The sequence below is a fragment of the Manis pentadactyla genome, chromosome 2 (genome assembly GCF_030020395.1).
Source record: "Manis pentadactyla isolate mManPen7 chromosome 2, mManPen7.hap1, whole genome shotgun sequence".
In the NCBI taxonomy this organism is placed as follows: Eukaryota; Metazoa; Chordata; class Mammalia; order Pholidota; family Manidae; genus Manis; species Manis pentadactyla.
The window spans coordinates 51,735,307-51,755,714 of record NC_080020.1 but is presented as its reverse complement, the minus strand read 5'-3'; the positions used below and the strand labels follow the sequence as shown (position 1 = coordinate 51,755,714).

At 38.2% G+C, this 20,408-nt stretch overlaps 1 protein-coding gene across 2 annotated transcripts in view; it reads left to right on the top strand.

The window, feature by feature from the left end:
- The window catches only part of CAMK4 (calcium/calmodulin dependent protein kinase IV), a 216,536-nt gene that overhangs the window by 163,821 nt on the left and 32,307 nt on the right, over positions 1-20,408 (top strand). Inside the window, exons 6-7 of one of the 2 annotated variants that reach the window (XM_036886820.2) lie at positions 15,316-15,406; positions 17,431-17,505. In XM_036886820.2, the coding sequence (XP_036742715.2) occupies positions 15,316-15,406; positions 17,431-17,505 (166 nt within the window). The remainder of the gene's footprint in view (positions 1-15,315; positions 15,407-17,430; positions 17,506-20,408) is intronic. The other variant, XM_057492709.1, reaches the window with a different exon arrangement.

Sequence of the window (20,408 nt, the reverse complement as noted above, 5' to 3'; positions counted from 1 at the left end):
GTACTGTTGCTGAGTTAACAAATTATCCCCCAACCTAACAGCTTAAAACAACCATTTTATTTTACCCACATATTCTCCGGGTCATAAATTCAGATAGGATTCGCTGGGAATGATGGTTATCTCCGCTCCGTGATGTCTGGAGTCTTAGCTGGGAAGGTTCAAAGGTTTGGGGTTTGATGGCTGGAGGCAGGAACCATTTAGAGATGTTTTCACTCACATGTCCAAGAGTTGATGTCTGTCACATGGGATGTCAGCAGAGGCTGTCAACTGGAACAACTATGCTTGGCTTCTCCATGTTGCCCAATTTTCTTATTGTGTCATGGTGTTAGGATAGTCTCACTTTTTACATGGCAGTCAGGGAGCTAAAAATAGGTTTCTAGCAAATAAGGTAGAAGCTGCATTGATGTTTATGATCTAACCTCAGAAGTCACACACTGTCACTTCCACTGCACTCTATTGGGTATCAGCAAATCACAGACCAGATTTAAGGAGAGGAGAATCAGACCTCACCGTGAGATGGAGACTGTCAAGATTTTTGGAATAGCATTTGGAATGAGTAATAGTATTGCAAGAGTCCTTAGAAAATATAATTTGGCACATGAAAGATTATGATTATCCGGGGACAAAGTGGGAATGTGAATGACATGACTTAGGAATGGTAAGTAAGGCTATGTGGCTAGTGCACAGGAAGAACTGCCACAGGGTGATACGTAGCCAGAAAGTGGAAGCACATTTTGAAGGACCTTTGACTTTCATACTGAGGATATTAGGCTTTAACTTAAGAAGGCCGTGAAGGTGAATTGTTTTTGTTTTTAAAGTACAGGATTGACCTGAGTTAATTTGTGTTTTAGAACAATGACCCAGGGATGATCAAGGAATGGTTAGGAGGCAAATGTAAAGAATAAGGACTGTACTGAGAGGTGACAATGTAAATAAAAAGAGAGTGTAGACATGAGATATATTTGGGAGGTGGAATTATGACTGATTGGCCAAGGCTAGTGAGAGGGAAGGAAACATCAAAAATGACTCTGGAATAAATGAGAATGCCTAAGAGGACCCAGAACGTGGCTGCTTTACTTAATGTGGATTCATCCAACCTCAGGGTGCTCTGCACATCCAGGTTGCCACAGAGCTCACAGCCAGGCAGTCCTACCCATGCCTGTTGATCTGGTCATGGGAGGTAGTCACCCACTGCTTTTCCTGTATATTCTGTTGACAGTGTTGGAGGCATCACAGAGGAGAAAGAGAGCATAAAGACATCAGTACTGGCAGGTCTCCAAAGCAGATACAACACAGAAATAGAGTATTCACTTTGAAGTTCTTAAACTTTTGTATATTGGTTCTAAATTTTCCAAGGAGTAGAGAAGAGCAAATTCATTCAGTTTAGCTTTTCTTCCCAGTAAGAGAACTGTAGTCAGAATACTGTTTTCTTTTTTTAATGACTGCTTCCTCTTTGTCCTGTTAGATTTTTAAAGAGATTCAAACTTCCTCCTACCAACTCCTGAGACATTATCAATTAACTACGCACAGCCCATCGAACACAGCATAGCTGTAATTAAACTAAATTGCTGTGCAGTGGCTTTCATTACACAATGACACAGTTTTTGTTAGGACCATAGAGAGAGTTTAATTACATGTCTAGACACCCCCTGAATCCAGAGCAGCAGTATTATCTTGTCTGTTTAAAAGGGAGTTTGAGCTTTCGGTGATTGCATTTTTTGAAAGACCGAATGGTAAGATATGTTTGGGTTTTGTTCTTTTTTCTTTTAATTTCACATTCTGCTTTAATGCATATTGATTTAGGAAGCATTTACACATCTGTGCATCTAAAGTGTTTTCCAAGGAAAATGTACAGATTTTCATTCTTTGTCTTATTTGATACACATTTCTCTTGCATCCAAAAATTTTCTTTCTCTAAAAGAGCCCAGATATCCACTTCTTACCTTATTAATGGAGAAAGCATGGACTGTAGTCTGAAGCTCAGTCATCTCTCATAATATTATTTCCAGCTTCCTCATCCTTGTAAAGAAGCTCATCTCTTTGCCTGGGGATGGTGTGCTTCCTCTGCCCTGCCCAGCTTCTCCAGACAGTGCAGAGAGTTCAGCCTTGGGTCAACTCTACCAGGCCACACAGTCAGGAGCTCCTTTTCTTTTGTGCTGCTGCCTCTTTCTCAGCACAAACACATGTTTGTTGCATCCTTCTGTGCTACAGATCGGTTTTGGACCTTTACTCAAGCTGTGCATTATATCCTGAACACCTCCTCCATTTAATAGGTCCAACTTTTTCCATAGCCTCCATTCCTAAAATCTCATCTTTCCTGAAATCTGACCACATACACTGGAAAGAAGGATGAAATTATCACATGCTTCTCTTCTCTAAACATTCTCAAGAGCCCCTCAGGAATTTTCCTCACAACATGCATTTGCCTTGGTCTTGTTTACAAATACACATATAGATAGATAGATAGATACATACATACATACATACATATATACATAGGTACATAGATACATAGATAGATACAAAGATACATAGAAAGATAGATAGACTTATTTGTTGATAACATGTACATTACTTCCATTTTCTTGATATTTTTGTATTCTGTTTTCATGTCTGTTTAAATCAGGACACATGACTTTTTGCATAATGCATTATTTAAAATAACCATTCACTTAATAATAATTGCTATTGAAAGCAATAATAAATGTTTCTTTGAAGTCTTAATTGGGTGAATGTTTTAGATTTTGAGTTAATCCAGGTAAAATAGTATAGGTAAAATGATATTTTCTACCAGGACTATACACATCATTCTTAGACTTAATGGACTTTCATGACATGTGCATAAATAGACAGGAAAATGAATTTTCAACCTACTGAAGTATCCACATTCCCCCATTCTGACTTTGTACACCAGGAGTCTGACCAAAATGAGAAACAAGAATTGGAGTCTCAATGCTCTTCATGACCTCTCCGCCTATCAGCTACTCTAACCTGATGCCCCATGTTTCCCTATTTGGTGGCATTCATAATTATCCTCTGTGTTCACATTCTGCTCCCTTTGCCCATGACAGTGCTACTCCAACAAGCATTTCCAGCAGAGACTTTGCTTTATCCAGACACTTCTAGGTGACACCCAGAACCAGGAGCAGTGATGCTGACGTGGGAACCTTTCTGCAGAGACATCCACAGGCCCAGTCCTCTTCAGGCTGGTGCTGGAGCCCAGCAGGGCACCTTCATTTACAAATAGAGGCCTTTGGCTTGCCCCCTGTTCACTAGGTTGTCAAATCACAACTCGGTTCCATTTTGTTAACACCAGCAAGTACAAAGATGAATGTTTTCAGACATGGAAGAAACTGAAAAGAAAAATAACAGATGAGTGTTCTGCTGTCTTTCCCCAAAACCCCAAGGCATATGTTGTATTGGATGTTCAGATCAACTGCAAAGGATATGAAGCAATTAATTCAGCCATACTATCAATTTAATCCTACTACAGAAGAACAAAAACTAATTATATAACTATTCAAAATGCCATTTTGAAGATTAAACCCTTTTGCCCATTCTTACAGTTAAAATGTCCTTACTGGGTTTTGGCTTTTCTGAAAATGATGTTGTAAATCTCATTTGTCTGATATTCAGTGAGCACCTTTGAAGTGACTAAGTATTATCCAATAAGTAAGTGTTTCATAAGCACACAGATACTGTGTGCCTTATTTCAGCTAAATGTATCAAAGTGGTCTTGCTAAGAAAATATACTGCTATGTTGTAAGCACAAAATTTTAACGTTTAGTATGAATTAATAATGGCAAATGAATGAAAGGTGCTACCACCTGTTTTGAATATGTACAATTTGTGATTAAAAAGTAAAACAACATACATCTCTATAAGAAGATTGAGATTTATCAATCGTCCAAAAGTATTTATTGAATACATACTTAGTGCCAAGCCCTTTGTTAGAAAGTAGGTATCTAGGGAACTATATAAAAATTTCCTCATCTTCATAGGGTTCTTACATTGGTGAAGGAGACTAAAGCATTAGTTTATGTATCAAGAGAATCATGATTACATAACGGAGTGGAACACAAAACTTGGGGACATTTTTGTCCATCAAACATGAGATTTCAGAAGTATTTCATGCTTGTGGCAGGCTGCTTTGGGCTCACAGATATCAAGTGGTATTTGGGCAGAAAAGTTATAAGAAGTTCTCTCCTGAACAGAAAGCTTGCAAAGGAACAGACAAGCTGTAAGGAAAAATAGGAGGCATCAATGAAAGCATAGAAGCATGGGTACATATGTTAGTCTCGAGGGATGGGTACAGCCTTGAGTTGAGTCTTGAGGCTGAGGAGGGCTGGCCAGGTGAAAACGCATTCCAGGAAGAGGAGACAGCTCAACAAGGACGCTGAGGTGAAAGACATTAGCACTTTGGAGGAACTGAAAGCAAGTCAGCATGGGTAGAACAGAGCAGGAGAGGGGCAAGCAGCAGAATATGAGGCTGGAGGGGGAGGCGGGAGCCAGATGACCAAGGCCTTGGAAGCCAGGAGAAAGTAATGGAAGTCATCAGAGCATTTCCCAAAGAGAAGAAATGGCTTTCTGTGCCGCTGTGTGGAGAAGAGATTGAAGGCCCCACATTGGAAATCCATGAGAGTAGTTAGGGGACTACTGTGGTGATCTGGCTACGATCGTGGCGATGACATGGAGAGAGGCAGGGCGATTCTGGAGACTTTGTGGAGTTGGAAGTGACATCACTCTGCTATGAATTGGATGGAGGCGATGGGGACGGGAGGAAGCAGTTACTGGCTTGAACACTTGAGTTGGCTGAGATACTACATTTTGAGATGGGGAAATTGAAGAACAGGGCTGGGAGAAGGTCAAGACTTCAGGTTTGGCCATGGTGAATTTCAGGTGTGTGTGAGCCATGCAGCTGGAAATGAGATATAGGCAGGTGGATAAATGATCCTGGAGCTTAAGAAGCAGTTTTGAACTAGAACATCCTTTTAGGGTAGTGTCATGGAATGGTCTTTATAATCTTAAAATTCTAGCTGTGCAAGTACATAGCTGGTTTAGTTAATATGAGAGCAGACATAGTTACCAGTTAAGTATATTAATCATACTCAGAGCACATCATTTATAGCAGATGCATGGTATGTGGGATAAGCAAACATGAAACGCCTGCCAGTTATATAAAATTTTTATTTTTGAAATGCAAGTAATTATATAATTTTATAGCTAGATTTTATGTAAGAAAAAATTAAAATTATAAGCCCCACACAATTTTCTTTACACATGTGTACTTTTTGGGGACTATAAGAGTAGCTGAAGGGAAGGGAGTAGACAAATGTGCTCAAAGAGAGTTCACAGCAAAAGACAGAGCTGAGAGCACAGTCTCAGTAAAGCTCTAATTAAGGAAGCAGAGTCAGAAAAAGAAGTAATTTACTTATTCGTGTACTTAACAAATGTTTGTTGAGCATCTACTGAGTGCCAAGGCCTGTCATAAATTCCAAAGCAAGAATCACAGACGGCAGGGTGTTTTGTTTGGCCTGTATAGGGTTTTAAATTTTCCAGCTTCATTGCCAACACTTAAAATTTGTCATATTTTACATTAAAAATAGGAATTTCTATCTTGAATTGAAAAATCAGAATTGTTGGCAACACGGGGCCACATTACTGCCCAACAACAATTGGCTGAATCTGAGTCAGGGGACATGCCTCTTCAGGGGACATGCTCTCTCTGGGAACAGACACAGTCCCTAGGATGTCCAGGTGTCTCCCTTTTATTTTACATTCTGCCAACTTCCTTCATTCATTTAGGGTTATCTTCCTGGTCCCTGGAGAGTTTGTAAACCCTCCTCAGAGATGCAAAATCAAATAAACATTGCTTCTATCCAGCATGCTCAAAACAATGGGAAGATGCTGAAGATTTTTTAAAATTAAGTTATCATTGATATACAATCTTATGAAGGTTTCACATGAGCAACATTGTGGTTACTAGATTCCCCCCTATTATCAAGTCCCCACCACATATTCTATTACAGTCACTGTCCATTGATGCTGATGATTTTAAGCAGGGCCATGATGTGGCAAAGTATGCACTTTTAAAAGCTGACCTTCATGGCACTATGGGCATGAGCTGGAGGGGAGCCTTGCTGGAAATTGGGAAGCTGCAGTTAAGATAGTCATCAGAGTGATTAAGAGGAAAGAGGTGTCTATGGCCTGACTGAAGGCAAGGGCAGCAGGTAGGAATAGGGTGGGTGGACACATGAGGCACTGAGGAGAGAGACCATACAGTCATGGATTGCATGTGTCAGTCAGGTAAGGGCATGGAGGTGTAGGAGAAATCCAGGTTTCTGGCTTGGTCAGTTGGATGGGGGCACTTGTTTGACTTGGAAATATAAGTACAGAAGGAGTAGATTTAGGTTAAATAATGAGTTTAGTTTTGAAAATGTTGAGCTTGACATACCTATGAGACATCCAAATGGAATGTAAAGCAGAAAGTTCCGTGGAGTCCAGAGCTACAGAGATGTTTGGGAAGGCAATAGAGATTTGGGACATAGTAGGATAGGTGGCACCTCAATCTGTGGCTTTGGATGAGCTCACTCTGGAAACAGAGGACAAGTGGAAGATTCTGAGCAAGTTAAAGGCATGGGGTCTGGTGAGAAGACTGAGAAGAGAACAGAGAAGTGAGGAAAGCAGGCAGCTTGTGTGGCCAGAGCACCAGGAGACACGAGCCCAAATGAGGGACCAGGCCGGGGGTGCAGGTGCCACACGGGTCAAAGATGAGTCACAAAGTGTGTGTTGGTTCAGTGAGGTCAGAAATAAGACTAGAGCACGTTGAAGAAAAGAAATGAGAGGGAAGAATATGCAAACTGTGAGTGGAGACTACATTTTCAGGGAGATTGGCTGATCAGAGTAGGAAATAACTGAGTAGCACTAGAGCAGAATGGGAATATGTAGATTGAGAGAACACAGAGGTGATGGTTTTCTTTGGCTTTTCTTCTCTTCTATTTTCTTTCTTTTTTTTTTTTTTTTTGGTGAGGGTACCACCCAGTCTAGAGTTATTTATGTAATGAAAAGGAAGAAAGAGGAAACAGCAAGAAAGAGGTGGAAGAAAAGGGCAGGAGTGGGGGGGGCAGTGCCTCGAGTAGGAAGGGGACATGGGACAGAACCCAGCCCAGGGGGAGTGGCTCTTGAGACACAGATCTACCAGGAGGGTGTCCTGTGAGCAAACAACAGGCTTTGAAATGCAGCTATTATCACGACAGATACTATTTATCATAATTTGTAGATTTTTCATTTGTGGAAAATATAGTAAGCATATTTCAAATCCTAATTGCCATATACTTTATTCCTTTTCTAACTTGTAAATATTTGTACCATAAACTATGACCACATATCTGGGAATGTCCATCCATATTTCATTTAGACCTATTTCAAGGGTGAAGAAACCTTCCATAATTTATATTGCATCTTTTGGGGAAGAGAAGAGGAGCTGTGGCAAATTAAATTTAAAAATGCATACAAAATAAAGCTATTACGGTGGAAAAAGGAATTAAGAAAAGCAGAGAAAGAAGTAAATATATGCAAACTAGGCTAATTATTATAATTAAAAACTCTTTTTCACTGAGCTTTATGGCAGCCAAAACAGAAGAGGAAATAGTGATGGAATACAAAGCAAGTATTTTCTGATCTAAGTGTCCTGCGAAAGAGCAAGTTTTCCAAATCTCAAGGGAATTCTCATTTATTTATTTGAGACATGGAACAAGAAGATAAGAGTCCTAATAGCTACTGTTCATGGAGTAGACTGTCTACCACAGGCTCCGCACTTCCATGCCTCACCTCGGATTCTCACCCCACTCTGCCATGCAGGCATTACGGATGGGCAAACAGATTTCAAGGGTAGACAAATTGTTTAAGGTCCCATAGCTAATAAATGGTATACTTGGGGTATATTGCTCTAGAGTGCGTCTCAGGATGTTGTTCTTTAGTAATTGTTTCCAAAATAATGCTACAATAATCTCATTGCTCTTATATTTTTATCAAAAGCAAGGGCATAATATTGAAATAGAACTCAACAAAGATACGCCCATGGCACCAAAACATTAAGTATACTGGGGAAGAGGAGCTATGGCAAATTAAATATATCTAATTACAATGAATTTGTTTCCCATCTTGGTTACTCTGCAATAAAATTACACTGTCATTTTATGCTTTTTTTCCTGAAAAGATAACACACTTAAAAAATTGAGCCAGTAAATTAATTGTGCTTCTCTGCCTTTGCCTCCTCCTTTTCCTCCTCCTTTCCTTCTTTTTATTCCTTAAAGTTTTAAGTAAATTCTTACACACCTGGTCATTTGCTCTTCCAGTTTCTTTATTAGTCAAGACAACCTTCAGTAGTTTGTCTCCCCTCTAAATGTGTTTGTTCATCTGCAGTGCCCCCCTTGCAGACTGTCGTGAGAATTAGAGGTGAGGCAGGCAGGCACTTAGCACCTCCAGTAGTTAGGTGCTACAACTGTTGTCAGTTATTGTTTGTTCCCCACTAAATTGTTAGACTCCTAGAGAAGATTTTATAGATCTTCTCCCAAAGTGTTGTTTGGGTTTTTAATAATTTTCTTTGCTTATCTTTGGTTTACTTTAATTAGGATGGCTTATTTTTTTTTTAATAAAACACATTTATTCTTTCACAATTTCTGGGAGTCAGGAATCCAGGTGCAATTGAGCTGGGTCCTTGGTTGGAATTAAAAGGCTGCAATCAAAGTGTTGGCCTAAGCTGCGGTCTTATCTAAAGTCTTGATTGTGGATGGATCTACTTTCAATGTTGCTCATGTCATTGGCAGAATTAAGTTCCTTGCAGCAGTTGGACTGAGGGCTTTTAGCTCCTTGCTGGCTATTGACCAGAAGCCACCCTCAGCCTTCTCACTTGCTCATTTTAATGAAGCTGCTATATAGGAGATGCCTTGTGGCAAGAAACTTAGGATGGCTTTTAACACTTGGTTTATTCTCAAATATCCAGTTATCTTGTTTCTTAATTTTCTAATCCTTTGTCGATTTATGTTGAATCTCCATTATTTAGAAAATCTATAGCTAAGATCAATATCTGTTTCTCCATAACTTGATTATTTCTTAAGCAGTTGTATATCAATATATTATAAAAGGTCTTTCCATATATTCCCATGAGTACACAGTTTTGAGGAGCATTTTTTCCCCTTTATTTCTTTTTCTATACTTCTCTATATACATTGTTTTTGATGTGTTGAGATGAGGTTAGTGCTTGATGAGATTAGAAGTATGTGCTTTATTTAAAACCCCTTTTGAAAATAAAGGAGACATGCCTATTACTCAGCTTTTAAACTGCTCTTTTTATGTCTTTAGTTGCTCTCAGAAAGAAGTTTTCACAGTATAGTCTAGGGATCCCTGAGACCCCTTTCACAGGGTCTGTTAGGTCAAAACTATTTCATCATAGTATGAAGGCATTTCCAGAGTGTGCACAGTGTGTGATTTTGTAATAGAAAACACAGGAGCAGATATGAGAATCCAGGTGTCCTCTATTAAACCAAAAATTAAAGAAATTTATAAAACTTTAAAGCAAAGGTATGGTATCCATCATTTTTTTTTTAGAAAACAGTTGTTTTTATTTAGAAGTTTTAACATGTTGTGAGTTTATTTTTTTAAATAAATGAATAGGTAACTGTTTAATTTCTCAGTTTTAACTACTAACACAGTAACTAGTATTAGGTATAACTCACATAAGCAAAAGCTCTTTGAGGTTCTCAATACTTTTGTTTTACTATAAAGGGGACCTGAAACCAAAAAGTTTGAGACCTGACTCTCTAAAAATGTTGCTGCTTCTGATGATTACATCCTCTTGGGAGAAGACAAAAGATCATACTCCACATTTTCCTTCTTCCTGGCTTCCTGACCTGAGATAATGTATAAGTTAAAAATACTATTGGTCAAAGGCAATCAGTGGGTCTAAGCAAAAATAAAATAATGACTCTTGCCATTTTTTCAGTCAAATACATTTAAATGCCTCCTCCCACATATGTGCATGAATATATCATGACTTTTAATCATCTTTCTATACCAAGTAATTTATAGAAAATAATCCTTGCCTATATTTTTAAAAGCCAGGATCATGACTTTTAGCATTTCATTGCTCTATTTTGTTTTTAAGTTTGTCCCTCTGGTAGTGTATAGCTACTAAATCTATTATTTTCTCTTGCTACCTGGTTGAGCTCTCCTTTATGGGATGCCCAATGGTATTTCTGTTGTCATGGTTCTAATTGTTTTTTTTTTAAATTAAGATACTGATATACACTCTTATGAAGGTTTCACATGAGCAACATTGTGGTTACTACATTTGCCCATATTATTGAGTCCCCCCCACGGCCATACCCCATTGCAGACACTGTCCATCAGTGTAGTAAGATGCCACAGAGTCAATACTTGTCTTCTCTGTGCTGCACTGTCTTCCCCATGACACCCCCACACACACATCATGTGTGCCAATCATAATGACCCTCAATACCCATCTCCCACCCTCTCCCACCCCTCCCCTTTGGTAACCACTAGTCCCTCTTGGAGTCTGAGCATCTGCTGCTGTTTTGTTCCTTCAGTTTTTGCTTTGTTCTTATACTCCACAAATGAGTGAAATCATTTGGTACTTGTCTTTCTCCACCTGACTTATTTCACTGAGCATAATACTCTCTAACTCCACCCATGTTGTTGCAAATGATAGGATTTGTTTCTTATGGCTGAATAGTATTCCATTGTGTATATGTACCAAATCTTCTTTATCCATTCACCTACTGATGGACACTTAGGTTGCTTCTGTATCTTGGCTATTGTAAATAGTGCTGCAATAAACATAGGGGTGCATATGTCTTTTTGAATCTGGGATCTTATTTTCTTGGAGTGAATTTCTAGGAGTGGAATTCCTGGGGCAAATGGCATTTCTATTGTTAGTTTTTTGAAGAATCTCCATATTGCTTTCCACAATGGTTGAACAAATTTTCATTCCCCCCAACGGTGTAGGAGGGTTCCCCTTTCTCCACATCCTTGACAGCATTTGTTGTCTTTTGAATGTTGGCCGTCCTAACTGGTATGAGCTGATATCTCATTGTGGTTTTAATTTGCATTTCCCTGATAATTAGCGATGTGGAGCATCTTTTTATGTGTCTGTTGGCCATCTGAATCTTTCTGCTTTGGAAAAGTGTCTGTTCAGATCCTCCACCCATTTTTTAATCAGGTTGTTTGCTTTTTGGGTGTTGAAGCATGTGAGTTCTTGATATATTTTGGATGTTAACCCCTTACTATAGGATGCCTTTTTGTCCTGCTGATGGTATCCTTTGCTGTACAGAAGCTTTTTAGCTTGATGTAGGCCCATTTGTTCATTTTGTTCCCTTGCCCAAGCAGATCTGTGCAGAAAAAAGTTGCTCATATTTATAGTCAAAAGATTTTTGCCTATGTGTTCTTCTAAGAGTTTTATGATTTCATGACTTACATTCAGGTCTTTGATCCATTTTGAGTTTACTTTTGTGTATGGGATTAGACAATAATCCAATTTCATTCTCTTGCATGTAGCTGTCCAGTTTTGCCAACAGCAGTTGTTGAAGAGGCTGTCATTTCCCCACTGTATGTCTGTGGCTCCTTTATCATATCTTAATTGACCATATATGCTTGGTTTTATATTTGGGCTCTCTATTCTGTTCCACTGGTCTATGGGTCTGTTTTTGTGCCAGTACCAAATTGTCTTGATTACTGTGGCTTTGTAATTCCCCCAGCTTTATTCTTCCTTCTCAGGATTGCTTTGGCTCTTCTTCAGGGTCTTTTGTGGTTCCATATGAATTTTAGAATTATTTTTTCCAGTTCGCTGAAGAATGCTCTTGGTATTTTGATAGGGATTGAATTAAATCTGTAGATTGCTTTAGGCAGGATGGCCATTTTGACAATATCAATTTTTCCTGTCTATGAGCACAGGGTGTATTTTTATTTATTTGTATCTTCTTTAATTTCTCTCATGAGTGTCTTGTAGTTTTCAGAGTATAGGTCTTTCACTTCCTTCGTTAGGTTTATTCCTAGGTATTTTATTCTTTTTGATGCAACTGTGAATGCAATTGTTTTCCTCATTTCTCTTTCTGCTAGTTCATCATTAGTATATAGGAATGCCACAGATTTCTGTGTATTAATTTTGTGTGGTGACACTTTGCTGATTTCAGTTATTAGTTTTAGTAGTTTTGGGGTAGATTCTTTAGGGTTTTTTATGTATAATATCATGTCATCTGCAAACAGTGACAATGGTTCTAGTTGTTTTTAATTTGGATTTAGAACACATAACCATGATTTCTATTCAAGAAAGCCAAGAACCTTTATGATTAGTACTTTGCTAAACCAACCCTTGTCATTTCATCTCATTTGTTGTTACATTGGTATTTTCAGTCTCATTTTCTTCCCAAAGCAGTGGAGCTTCTAAACTGGGTTAGATGGTGGGGGAAGGAGGGGACATAATATTTCTATTGCTCCCAAACCATGCCATTTCTTATGTATGTTCCAAAGCTACTGTGTATGATATATTTGCATCTCTGCCTTTTAACTCAGCTTATACAAGATACAGTATCTTCCTCCTCAGGGATCAGGGTTTCCCTGGGTGTCATTCAAGGCTGAGCATAGTCCTCTTCACCATGTGCATTCTCCCCTCCTTCCGTTCAGTGTTACTCTGCTCTCATCCCCACCTATACAGCCACGTAAAAAGTACTTCTTGAGTGTCTGCTTGGGAAACATGTAGTGGGCAAGGGTGTGGACTCTACTGCCCAAGGTCCGAATCTGATTCCTGAGTTCACCATGTCTAGTTGTGACATTGTGCAAACCTCTTGGCCTCTTTATGCCTCAGTTTTCTCATTTGCAGAACAAGCATTATATGATTTATCTCATAGAGCAGTTGTGGAGATCAAACCAGTTAATAGGTATGAGGTATTTATCATAGTGTGGGGGTACAGTAGGTGCTTAGGACATGGTATTATTATCTACAGGTGACAATTATATACTATAAGGAGTGAGTTAGATCTGGTGAGACATGAGCAAAAGCACCCTTATTTTTTCTGTCATCATCACAAATCAACTCTGTGAATCCATTTTTCCCCTCTATGAATAAAATTTCAGGCCATTGCCATAGGTTTTCCAGTCATTCTTGGGTAAGGAAAAGGCAAAAATTTTAGATTCATCCAATTTTAAACTTCCTCCCTCCCCCAGCTTGAATCTGGTGCTCGTTAGCTTCTTGCTCTTTTACAACCATCTTGATGCTGATTGTGGTCCTTCTAGGGTTGGGATAAGAGGACAGTGATAAGGAGGGGAGAGGAGATGGAGCATTAAGAAAATTCTTACCAGATTGGTACAGTGGTGGTCTGCCTTCCGTGATCTCTAGGTGTAGCAAGTTACAAATGCCTATCGTTCTTTCCCTGTGGGATACCATCGACAGCTCTGCAGAGACCCATTGCAGGGCAGTTTTCTCAGCCAGATGCTCTGAGAAGTCGGTGGCACCTCAACTGCCTACAGTCACCTCCCTCATGTTCTGCTTCCTGTGATGCTGAGATGAGATGGCATCATGCCCAGGAGGAAACACTCTTGCAAAGGGACCTCTTCAGGGAGATTCAAGTCTGGTTCCCTTCTGTACAGTCCACACTGGATCCATAAGAAATGTGCAGTCTTGTCCAGCTGTTATATGAGGGCAGCTGAATCTCACTGAGGCTGTCTTTCCTCACTCACCTGCCCAACCATCTTCCAGTTTTTCCTGACTGAGCCAAATAACACTCCCTGTTTCCCCAAATCACTAAGTGACACACATCAAGAGCTACAAATTGTGACCTTGAAGCTATCTACATCCTCTTTCTTGGCTTGAATAGAAAGAAAGGATTCTCTCCCTTCCCCTATGAGATAGAAAAGGGGAAAAACTAGGGCATCCTGGTAACTTTTCTCTTGATCCAACAGAAAAATGGGCAACAGACATGAATAAGCAATTCATATGATGAGCTCAACTATACCAGTAAATAGAGAAAAATAAATTAAACCAAAGTTAAGATTCAACCTTAACACTGCACCTCAGCAAAAGTTAACAATACACATTGGGTGAAGATATTAGGAAAACATATATACTTACACAGTTTGTATGAGCAAATTCTGGTGGAGTCTTTTAGGAGAGTAATCTTCCAGTATATATTAAAATTAAAATCTACCTTGTGACCCCACCAGACCTGCTCTCAGGTATCTGTCCTAGAGAAACACCGACAAAAAATATCCAAGTATCCAAGTGTTAGAACGTTTATTACTACATTATTTGTAATTTTAAAAAATGTAAATGTCCATCAAAAAGGGAATAGCAAAATAAATTATGATACATACAGCAATATGGATGCAAAAGTTAAATAGAATAAGCTGTAGTGATATGTGGGAAAGGTTTCAAAAACATATTGTTACGTGAAAAAAGTGTAAAGATTTCTTATTAATGATACATTTTTGCAAGAAAATGAGGGATATATCCTTGTATATATGTATTCCTGTTTACAAATGCCTAGAAACAAGTCCATACCATTTTGGACTGCTATGTGATTAATTTCAGAGAGAGGTCTGAGCCTGGGGGAAGGAGAGTCAGGGTCAGCATTCACAATGAGAGTATGTTACATATGTGACTATGTGTAATTTACAAAATAATTTCAAATATAATAAAATGAGTGGAGTTGCTAGAGGTGATACTTAAGATCATCTCTAAAATAGCAGCTTATATTGACAGTTGGAATTACTAATCCTGAGAAGAGCCTGAGAGTGTCCATTGTCATTAAACAATAGTTATGTTAAGGACAGTTCTCTATAATAATTACTTACATCTAAATGTCTGTTCAAACAATAATTATGAAGTCTTTGCTATGGTTGTGAATTTCTAAGATGACACATACAATTATGCTTTTCAGATTGTAAACCAAATTTCAATACACAGAACCTTGACTTTATTATAATAATTAGCCAATTTGAGCTGATATAGTAATATGCATAAAGAGAACTTCAGCTAATAGTATCTGAGGAGTACTTATTTATTTCTGGCAACTGGTTCTATACAGTTTAAATCGCATCTTACTTTTAGGTGACTATATATAAGCTATTTTCAAATGACTTATAGTTAAAAACATTTTCCTTTATGTTTACTTTTAAATCATACTATGTGTTGTTGAATCACAAAACTTAGTAAAGATATAATTCTGAAAAAATTAAATATAAATGTTGGAACCATAAATATAATTTCATGAATGTTATTACTTTATTATTTTTCCTACTTAGTACCTACATGAAAATGGGATTGTCCACCGTGATCTCAAACCAGAGAATCTTCTCTATGCAACTCCAGCTCCAGATGCCCCACTCAAAATCGGTGAGGATATTTCCTGATGTTTTATGACTCCTTTTTCCAGAACAGAAGAAATTTATTCTGTGGAATTTAAAAATATTGCTCAGTCTTTGAATATTTGGTATCAGTCAAGGCATAATGCATTGTTTCGGAAATCTGTGCTCTTTCCTGGTATATTAATCAGGAATTGGTGCCTAGAAGTTGGTGCTCAATTGCTGGCCACACAAAGGAAACACAGCTCTTAGAAATGAAAGGGACTTCAGGAGGTGACCTTGTATTTTGTACATAAGTTTACATAGAAAAAAAAATCACAGACAACATAGCACTTCTTTTTTGGTTATTAATTTTTGTTCCACAAATTAGCTAGAGCTTAATTTTAGATAATCAAGAGCTTTGACACAAGGTGCTTGATACACATATCAGTGAATTTAGGCTCTGAGTCACTTGTTTATAGGAACAGAGCTAAATTGAGATCTGTGTTCCCAAAGTGCACTCCACAGAACACAGGTTCCTCAGCTGCGTGAACGAGGGTCAATGATTCCCTTCTGGGGGGAGGTGGGAGTGGTTTGCAGAGGTGCTAGGGTCAGTCAAATAAGTTTGGAAATGCCAACTTAAACGGGATTTTTATTTCCACAGGACCTCCCAGAACCTTAAAAATGCTGATCTGTAAATTACTGTACTGTGAGGCTTTTCCCAAGCCTCTGGAAACCTGATTTTTTTTTTTCCAATAAGTATTCTGAAGAACTAGAAAGAGAAATTTTTTGAGCAAGTCTCATCTACCCAAAGAGATCTTTAAATCAGCATTTTAGATTTTAGAAGAAAGTATAATTAAATGTTACTTTCCATGGCCCTTCCAAAGCATAGCTTCCTTTGTAAAAAATATATACATGATTCATTTTAGATGAATTCTTCTTATTAAAACCTCCATTAAATTCCCTGCTGGCCATTGCTGTTTTTGCCCTGCCCTTTACAGTGCTAATCTGATGAGTTCGCTGTATTCATAGGTGTTAACAAAATTAAGTTATGCATATCATGGAAGAGCTCAGACAACATAATGTGCTGTGTGAATGCAAGATTCTAAAGAAAAAGTACTGGAGCCCTGCTGGGCAGCCAGCTCGTTCCCATAATCACTCCTGAAGGCAGCGGGCAGCAGGGAAGCTCCCATTTCCTTTGACAACACTTTAAAAGATTTTATCCTTGAAGAAATTTCTTTAAATGGATGGATAGATACAAATTTAGACAGGGGAGCCTTTCTTTCTGAAGGACTTCCTGCTGCTTTTTCTGATAAGGATCAGCACCTCCGTGGAAATGTGGGTTTATCTTTGAAGTCTAAAATGGTATGCGTTTGGTGCCTGCCTCTCCTCAAGAATGGCCTTGAATGGTTTCCTGAGGTCTCCTGAGTGATGGAGATGTAGTCCAGCAAAGAGACCATAATGAGACAGACTTTTGATAATATTTCACCTAGAAAATATTCTGAGGAATGAATAAAAGGGATTTTTGCCCCCAAAAAACTTGTATTTCTCATATGAGAGTAAAGTCTTACCCATCAAATATACTAGGAAATGACATTATTTATTTAGAAACAGAATAAACCTTTTGATATTTCTGCTCATTTCTTTGGTATTTAGGAAAGCCTTCATTTTTGTTTTGATTTCTTCCAATGGATTGAAAGTTCTCAACTATATCACTAATTCTTTGTTGTCTTTTAGAGTTACTGTTTTGTAAATCTCAGAATCAATATTAGACAAAATTTATCTATTGTAACTATTACTTTAAGAAGAGATAGGTTATTTGCTAAAAGCTAGAAATTATAGAAAAGAGCATAAAATGTACTTGAGAGTCCCATTTTTCTCCAATTTAAAGGAAGACTAAAAAAAATTTTTTTTTTTTAGTTTCCTCTTCCAAGTGACAATTTCCCCCATACATCTAGCCCGTCATCAAGTACCAGACAAACCAGTACATAAGTTAGATTTGTTTTGAATGACAGGCGTATTCTGTTGTAAAGCTGAGAACACTTGCTACATTAACTTTTTTTCTTGTGTTGTTAGCGGATTTTGGACTCTCTAAAATTGTGGAACATCAAGTGCTTATGAAGACAGTGTGTGGGACGCCAGGGTACTGTGGTATGCTCTTCAATACTGATACTTCACTTTTATTGTTATTTGAACTCTGTTTTCATTTAATGATTTGAATTTTTAAACTCTTAAATCTCTACTTAAAATGCTTACAATTGCCATGATATGTGTCCCCACAACGTGTTCTGCATGATGGGGTCCGTGGTGCTGCTTTTCGGGCGCTCCTGCTAGAACAGCAGGGGGAAGGGGGACTGAGTGTGTATGACTTCTCCAGAATTCCACTTCTGGTTGTTAGTGATCAGGGATGAGAATCCCAGTAGCCAAAGACCTAAAAGACAGACATATAGAATTCTCTTTTAAAAAGCAATATAGATAAATCAATATAGTTTTCCTTCATAGAAATATTCATCAGTTATTGCTTGTAGTTTAAAATGTTTTTTTTTTTAATTTTTTAAACCTCAAAAATATTACTGGGCCCCTATATCAGTGGTCTCATGTATTCATCCACACCATTCTCCATGTTTACCATGTTCCCATAAACATTTTGTCATTTTTCATTTCCCTGATGAATCTATAATTCTACTTCCCTGTAGCTCAGTTATTCTCAAATCTAATAATTACAAAGAATTCAGTGTACTTATCTTTCTAGTAAATCTTTACAGTGTGCCAAATATTCTTATTCTGGGTCTTAAAATCCTTGATAGCAAGAGTAGTTAATCAATGAGGAGTAAATTCAGAAAACTCAAAATAACTGTGTCTTAAACAAGATGGAATTTGATTTATCTCATGTGAAAGTCTAGAGGTAGGCAGTCCTGGGGAGTCCCACAGCTGTGACCCTGCATGTGTGGTTGACCTCAGTGCCAGGGACCCAGGCTCTCTCTGTCTTACTTTATCATTCCTCAGTGTGTGCATCCTCATAGTCCAAAGTGGCTGCTGGAAATCAGAGTGACATTTGCATTCTGCAAAACAGAAGGGAAAAAAGACTAAGAAAGAGTGTTTCACTTACATTTTTACTGGCCAGTACTTAGTTCAGCCACTGCACTGCCAGTGAAGCTGGTCATGTTGCTGCCCTAAGTGAATTCAAGGTTATGTTACTAAGAATGAGCATTGCATTAGACAGCTCACTGTCTCTACCATAAGCTTAATGAATCGGATTCCCATTCCTAGGGGAAAAAAAATGTAAAAACCAGTGCACTACACTGTGTTCTCTCTAGGCATCCTCTTGTTTTGTTTTATATACTTAATTTTCTTAGAACTGTGGGATCTTGAAGAAGTCATATGCTTTGGATCTTAGTAAAATGAGGATGTTAGTTAAATGAATTGTAAAGTTTCTTCTAACACTAAAATTCTGCAAATTTAATCATACAGTTGCTTCAGTGGATATCTTACTGCACTTCTCCAGTCTGAAATTTATGAATTCAAAAATTGTTAAGCTGAGTTAGTTATGTAGTTCTTATGGGTCTATTTCTTAGATGGGAGTGACTGACAACCTGTCCACGACCCTTCCCTTCTAATTATGCCATCTGCACTTTCCCTTTTTCTAATCCATGTGTCTTTGGTTGTCCTCCTGCATTTCTTTTGTGCCTCAAGTTCTCGAACACCATGGTGGGGAAAACCCTGAATTTAGCACCATGGGCCAAATGGAATTGCCCATTTGTGATCATTAACTGTGTTGATAGGAACATTAGAAGAGAACTGAGAAAAAAATGATTAAAAAAAAGTAATATTTCTTACAAAAAGAAAGCTGGTGGGCAGTTTAATAGTCACCTAATACCAAACACTAAGGATTCCAATTAGGTGAGTGGTTTGGAGAAAGTCTCTGAGAATTGAGCAGCCCTGAAATGGGAAGATCAGGGAGAGATTACACTAGTCATCTCTCAGAGTCCCTTCTGTGACTAAGAGATAGCCATGTTTTTTTAAGGGTTTCAATAATAGTGATAAGAGCAGATCTTTCTTGGCAGCATTACTGAATGGTCAATCTATGAATGAGTGATTCATTCTCTTATAAAATGAACATTGAATGTCTAATAGACCCCAAGTTGGGCACTGACATTACAAGAGTGAACACAGTATATAGTCTTGCTTTTCAAGAATTTCATGGAATATAAAAGAAGAAATACCTGCACACAGTAAAACAGAGTTTGTTACAATAAGTTCTATATTTATCCAAGTCAAAGGCTCAAGGATACAGAGGGAAGGCAACAATTAATCATGTCTAGGGAGGTCTTAACAAGGGAGGGGCATTAGAGCTGGATGCTGAGAGATGAGTAGGAACTCAACCAGTGAAGAGGTGGCCACAAGGTATACTTTGCCACCAGGCACAGGAAAAGTCACAGAAGAGTGGTAGCATCTGGCAAGTTCAGAGACTGTTAGTTACTCTGTCACTTTGCATACCCAGAACGTAGTCTGTGACACAGAGGATATGCATAGGCCTGGAAAGGGAGGACGGACCATATTTTAAAAGAATCTGTACATCAGGCTGAGGAATTCAGATGACCTGCTTTGGAAGATAATAGTGATCCAGCAAAGGTTCTTACTCAGGAAAATTATATTTTAAAATCAAATCTATATTTTTAGAAATACTTTGATGATGATATTATGACAGATGGAGTTGAGGGATAAAAGAGATCAAAAGAAGACCAATTAGTGATTGTAATTGCTTTTTCCTGTCCTTCTGATGTCAGAAATCTACACACAGGTGCTGTCACTCCATAAACAGCTTCTCAGAGGATAATGTATTTAATCTACTCCTAAATCCAATCATTTTTAATATAAAAAACAATTGTAAAAGTACTATTTTGGGCTCTTGTCCTTGCCATAAACAGGCATTACAGATAATGCCATCTTATAATGGAGGCTTCTTTTCCATTTACTATTTCCCTGCAGATACCCATATCACCCTAGAGACTGTGTAATGGGGAAAGAGGGAATTGAGTGGTTGAACATGATTA